The sequence below is a fragment of the Toxotes jaculatrix genome, chromosome 8 (assembly GCF_017976425.1).
Source record: "Toxotes jaculatrix isolate fToxJac2 chromosome 8, fToxJac2.pri, whole genome shotgun sequence".
In the NCBI taxonomy this organism is placed as follows: Eukaryota; Metazoa; Chordata; class Actinopteri; family Toxotidae; genus Toxotes; species Toxotes jaculatrix.
This window is the reverse complement of record NC_054401.1, coordinates 29,729,961-29,736,149: the sequence shown is the minus strand read 5'-3', so window position 1 is coordinate 29,736,149 and position 6,189 is coordinate 29,729,961. Positions and strand designations below refer to the sequence as shown.

The following is a 6,189-nucleotide window of genomic DNA, read 5'->3' as shown; positions in this document are numbered from 1 at the left end:
CAAAGTACAAATCGGACTAAGAGAGACTTAAGTAAACAATGGACCACAAATAACAACATATACATAGCATGGAATCTGGGGCCGATTTCATGAAGGAGGTTCAACAAACTCTGAGTATGAGTGTTAACCCTGAGTTGACAAACCCTGAGATGAAAAACTCTGAGTTTCCTGTTTCAACACAGCTGATTCACATTAGTTTTGTCAACTCTGAGTATGTTGACTCCGAGTCAAGCGCGTGCACCACGACTATAAATAAGCCATCATCAATGGAGCCCCGATTCCTTGATTCACCATGGAAGCGGAATCAACACGAAAGCGCTCAACATTTTTTTCACCCCCGGAGCTTGAAATTTTGATGGAGGCATACGGTGAATATGAGCATATTTTCCGGGAAAAAAGCAACACAGTGGCAGCGGCAAAAGATAGAGAAAACGCATGGGAAAAAATCACTGCTCGAGTCAATGCGTAAGTTTTGTTTTTAATCACTCATAAAATATTGCATGCAAAAAATGCTGTTGGCCCCCTGTTCATGTAGGTGCAACCCAGGGGGCGAAAAACGGACTTGGAGGCAGTTGAAAATGAAATATAAAAATATAATTCAATCAGGTGAGTTGGAAATATAACATGCCTGGTTGTATCTCACTTTGGTAACATTTGATATGTCTATTTCAATTTAATTGTAATTCAATTTTCAATTTTTATTTATATTTTTAATTTATTTATTGAATACTGTAACAGCTCTTTCAGTCCTGCATGATGTTTTCACACATTCTGCCCCCTGTAATGTTTCATTAATTAATGTGGTGAAGTTAACATTTGACTCCTGCCTAGCCAACAGAAAGAGGGCAGAGGCCCGTAAAACAGGTGGAGGACCTGCACCACCACCTCTAACAGAGGCAGAGGAGAGGGCCCTTAGCCAGACAACAGGAAGGCCCATGGCTGAGGGAATCCCAGGGGGCAGCTCATCTGAACCAGTCAGCCCTGAGGACACAAGTGCCTTCATAACATGTAACAAGTCCACACTTCTATATTGTTTTTTTTATGAAGCCTCTTTTAGATGCAAAAGCTGTTTGTTCCTGAATCCAATAGATTCTGAGGGAAGTCTCCACCTATTGGAGCCTCATGTGGCCCCATTGGAGCCTCATGTGGTACTCCAAGTACCTCAACACACCATAACCCCATAACCAATAGTGGTATAAAGTTCACAAAATGAAATGCTTGACTTCAAAGGATGGCGAACATGAAGATGAGGACACTGTGTCTGCTGTCACAGACAGGCCCTCAGAGGTATCATATTAGATCAGCATTACATGTACACGTGACTTTCTTGTAGGGATTTATATTGACATGGAAGCTAACATATTCATCCTTTTTTAACAGAGCATAACTGGACAGCATGAAGAGGGTCCATCAACTTCTGCAGAACAAATGAATACAGTGAGAGTTTCAGTGAACAACAGAGTTTAATTCTGTATAATTGACTGTGTTGAACAATATTCTTGTGGATTTCCAGTTACCAGTCAAGGAGTTATACAAAATTCATCTACTTAAACAAATCGAAAAAACGGACAAGGAAATGTTATACCTGGACCGCCAGATCCAAAAGGCAGATCTGGAAATCGAGATACTTAAACACAAGCTGGAGGTGTGTGTGTAGTCAGAGGTAAATTTAATGTATTATTAGAGCAATATGAAAAACTAACAGAAAAATGTTCTCTTTGTCTCTGTCTGTCTGTAGGATCTAAGGAAGACTAAATAAAATGAACGTGTGACAGTGGTATTCTGTGTGGCTGTAATTTAACATGGAAAATGGTTGTTGCAGATCAGATCTCTGATTGCCCTTCCATCCTGATTTTCTGGGAGCTGGATGGGGTCCTCCTCAGTGTCTTCTATTTGTAGGGCAGGGTGTTGCTCTCCTCTAATAGTTGCAATATTATGGAGAATAACACATGCCACAATTATGTCACAGGCTCTCTCAGGGGTTACTCTGAGATGACGTAAGCACTGGAAACGGGCTTTCAACAGGCCTATAGTCATCTCTACCCTGGCTCTCGTCCTGCAGTGTGCCACATTGAAGTGCTGCTGGGGTCCTGGTTGAGGGTCTGGGTAAGGGGTTATAAGATTTCGTTGGCAGGGGTAACCCCTGTCACCCAGAAGGAAGCCATGAATCTCTCCTGCAAGTGAAGTCACATTTTTTACTTCTGATATTTTTCTCAGAAAAATTAGACAAAGATCTTTGCGGTGACAAACAGCAATGTTTCAGACCACTTACCACGTTCCAGTCTATTGCTTATTGTAGACTCTCTATAAATGCGGGAGTCATGCACAGACCCGGGCCACTTGGCTTCCACATTTGTGATAATGTGTGCTGCATCACAAATGATCTTGACAGTACAGAAAATGAGACAAGTTAGTTGAAATATTTGTGCTCTGACATTTAAAAGTAGTAGTCAATGTATGTACCTGCACATTGATGCTATGGAAGGACTTCCTATTCACATAATCTCCTTCATTTTCTGAAGGAGCAGTGATAGGAATGTGGGTGCCATCAATGCAGCCAATCACATTGGGAAATCCTAAAAGACATTAAAATTATTGCTCCCAGAGGTCACAGCAACATGTTATTGACAGAAAAGTTATTAATCATTTAAAATTATTTACCTGCAATCCCATGGAACTCTTCTTTGATGGCTCTCACAGGTTTGTGTCCGGGAAAAACAACAAAAACTGATAAAAACCGCTTCAGAGCGAGGCACACCTTTCTTATAGCCCTGCAAACGGTTGCTCTGCTTATGTGTTCTGCATCGCCGATATTATAAAGAAAACTTCCATTTGCAAAAAAACGTAGAGCAATGCAAAGTATTTGTTCAGTGGTGAGTGCACGTCCACGGTGGGTGATGTGAGTAATGAGAGGGCGGATGAGGTTGTGAATGTATTGCAGTGACTGTAACGAAAAACAATAACGTTCAAATAAAAAGTCGGGAGGATATGAAAACGTATCCAAACGTGGACGGAAAATCCTCGCCCGACGCAATCGCAGTTCTCTGCGAATCAGTCTTGCTTCTTCATCAATCGGGTCTTCCAGAAAGGGACATGCCATTTTAAGCAGGTTCTATGGAGACTCAATTATAAGGAAACGGTTCAGCTTTTATGTACTCCAGGGGAGGAGTCAGAAACAAACTCTGGGTTTCTGGAATAAAACCAGCTCCCAACCAGGTTATGTTCACAGACTAAGTTACCATGGTAACAAACTCCGAGTACGAGTTACCTCGCTTTATGAAATGGGCTTAACTTACTCCTTGACTTACCCCTATCTCGGGGTTAATTTACCTCCCTTATTGAAACGGTTAACTCTGGGTTTCCCTCATTTCAGGCTTAACATACTCAGAGTTTCCACATAACCTGCTTCGTGAAATCGGCCCCAGGAACCAGTCGGAGTGCCTGATGACCATTTAGCCATTTCTGAAGGATGGATTAAATTGGGACAAGGGCTGGGATGGCTTCCAGTGATAGGACCCATGTTTAACATGCAATACATAGCACGTAACAGCAGATGGATTAATTACTTATGGTACAATCAACAGCGCTTCATAAATTGGACAATTGCAGCTGTGGAAGGAATCAGTGAACAATTCCATGCCACATCCTTAATGGCATTACAAAACAGATTAATTATAGAAACGTTATTGGCACCAGAACAAGAAATTTGCACCCTGATTGGCGACAAGTGCTGCACAGTAATTCCAATGCACACTGGAGAAGATAGAAACTTAACTGAAATACTAAAACAAATAAAAGCAGCCAGGGATGACCATATTCAAAACTCAAATTGGAACACCAGACCACAGTGGTTGGAAAAAGTGTGGAATTGGGTCAGTAAATTGTCCCTGTCCAAGGTTTTGTCAATGATTGCAGTGGTTCTTGGCACCTTTTTACTGTTGATACTGTTAAACACATGTTGCGTGCTGCCACTCATCAAAGTAATGGTCAATCGAACGGCAAAGGCCATAGGACAATATCCAGTGCAAATTCAACACTCGGTAGTGGTGACTGAACCCAAAGATCAACTAAGCCAAATGGATCTAGTTGTTGGATTAGATGACTCGGCCCAAGATTTAACAAAGCTGTAGTGGATGAGCGACCAAAGAAAAAATGTCGGTACAGACAAGGGAGGAAAAAATCAAAAGATCAAAGACCACAAATTGTTCCCTCTTCCCTTAAAACAGCCGCTGTAACTCCAATACTCAAGAAACCACTCCACTGCCATTCTTTTTCACAGCATAGTCACCTCCATCTATATTATTGTAATTCTCTTCTTTTTGACCTTCCTCATAAAATTCTCCATAAACTACAACTGGTCCAAAATTCAGCTGCCCGTATCATCACACGCAACCCCACCATCCAACACATCACAGCCTTTTTACAATATCTCCGCTGGCTCCCCATCACACACCGCATTGACTACAAAATATTTCTGACTTTACAACCATCCACAACCTCGTCGCTCCATATCTCTGTGATCTCCTTCATATTGCCACACCTACCCGCATCCTCAGATTCTCCTTCTCCATCCATCTCACTGTCCCCCCTGCCTGCCTTGTTACTGTAGCAGGATGAGGTGTTTCATCTTTCCTCCTAGTGCGAGTGTGCGCAGTTTTGTTCACCTCGGTCCTCGTTAGCCTATCGCCACATGAGGGCACTCTATAAAAGGGTGCTGTGGCCATCTTGACCCTCTTTTGCTCCTGGCTCCAAGGCCCACTTCCTGTTTGGCCACTTCCTTCCGTTTTGTTGTCGCTGGTGCAGACGCCCTCCATCGACGTGCGCGGCTAGTGGGTTCATTCCCAGTGCTGCAAATTAGCTGCAGGTTGCTGCTAGCCTCCACTGCTGCCGAGTGGACACGCGCTCACTTCTCTCTTCCTCAGGTGATCACATGTAGCTTGATCAGTATGTACGCCTTGGTGCATTTGATGCATTTAACCTGCATGCACCATGTACACTGTAAAACCATACATAAAAACATTACATCTCAATAAAATAAAAAAAATTAACATAACTTAATCTTGGAAAAAAGTTGTAGTAGCTTATTTTGATGAATTTTACCAACTCAGAAGTGAAGAGCTGAAGTAATTACTCAGTTGTTCTGAGTCCAATTAAATTTTTGTGCCTTTTAAGTATTGGAGATATAGTTCCATTATGTTGCAATAATGCATATTATTTAAGTTTATTTTATTTTATTACAAAAATGTAAGACCCAATGCCAGTGTATTCATTTTTTGTTTTTATTTTAGTTAACAAGTCAGCATATTGCACCCTTGTAAACCAAAAAAAAGGAATTCTTGAATTTTCTCAAAATATAACGTTTTGATAGCTGCATAAAATCACCTAAATGATTCACAGAAAATTTATCAGCCACTATTCTAATAACATTTGAGTTATGTAGGTTTAATTTCTGTACAAATTGTCATTATTTACGTTTGTGTATTGAAACCGCTCCACCAAAATAAACAGATTTATGAATAATTGCAGTCTGAAACTTTATTCGCTCTACTTTGTCTTTGGGCAGTCCAGTTAACGGCATCCAGCCCATACAGTGATTCTAAGCAGCACGTAAACGTGCGCGTCACCATGTCATTTTCATGCGCTGCATCGAGAGAGCGAGAGGACGTGACTTGGATGTAGCCCTCTGTACTGCGTTCGAAGAAGCACACAGGAGCCGCTGCGCTGCGAACGTTCTTCTTCCTTGTGAGGTAACTTTGCTTATTATTACTACTGTGCATAAGTAATTGTTTTCCATGACATTTTACCCTATAAAGGCGGAGACATACGAACTAGTACCGACTCAAACGTTAGCCACGCTTGCTAGCTAGTAGTGGTTTAGTTAGCTACTTTCGGGTAAATTAACAGATGTTCCACATTTGAGTGCGCAAGTGAGCGACCCACCTAAACGCCATTTTAAGAAAAGTTAGCGCGATTTGACGCTTTGAATAATGTTCGCCGTGCTGTGGCATTAGTTTAAAGGACACTAATTCATTTGTGAAAGGGATAAGTAGCATTGAAAAGCCATCGTTTGTTTATACTCAAGTTTACTGGCTATAGTTTGATAAGCTTCCATTTGTATTTACTGTTTGATATAATTTCACCATGTGGAAATGTAAACTGTGGGTTTTCTAGTGCCCTAAAAATACAGTT

At 41.4% G+C, this 6,189-nt stretch overlaps 1 protein-coding gene and 1 long non-coding RNA gene across 2 annotated transcripts; one reads left to right on the top strand and one right to left on the bottom strand.

Annotated features, from left to right (window-relative positions):
* The first annotated feature begins 426 nt into the window (after positions 1-426).
* LOC121186529 lies at positions 427-919 on the top strand. Its single transcript, XR_005894488.1, has 3 exons — positions 427-465; positions 536-606; positions 832-919. It is a non-coding gene; the product is annotated as an uncharacterized LOC121186529 (long non-coding RNA).
* Positions 920-1,797: 878 nt separating this feature from the next.
* Positions 1,798-3,101, bottom strand: LOC121186019 (putative nuclease HARBI1). The gene is made up of 4 exons (XM_041044599.1): positions 2,662-3,101; positions 2,464-2,576; positions 2,273-2,384; positions 1,798-2,174 (listed from the first exon to the last, which is right to left on the bottom strand). Exons 1-4 carry the CDS (start codon positions 3,098-3,100, stop codon positions 1,798-1,800), a joined length of 1,041 nt encoding a protein of 346 aa, XP_040900533.1. The 5' UTR covers position 3,101.
* Between the last annotated feature and the right edge of the window lie 3,088 nt (positions 3,102-6,189).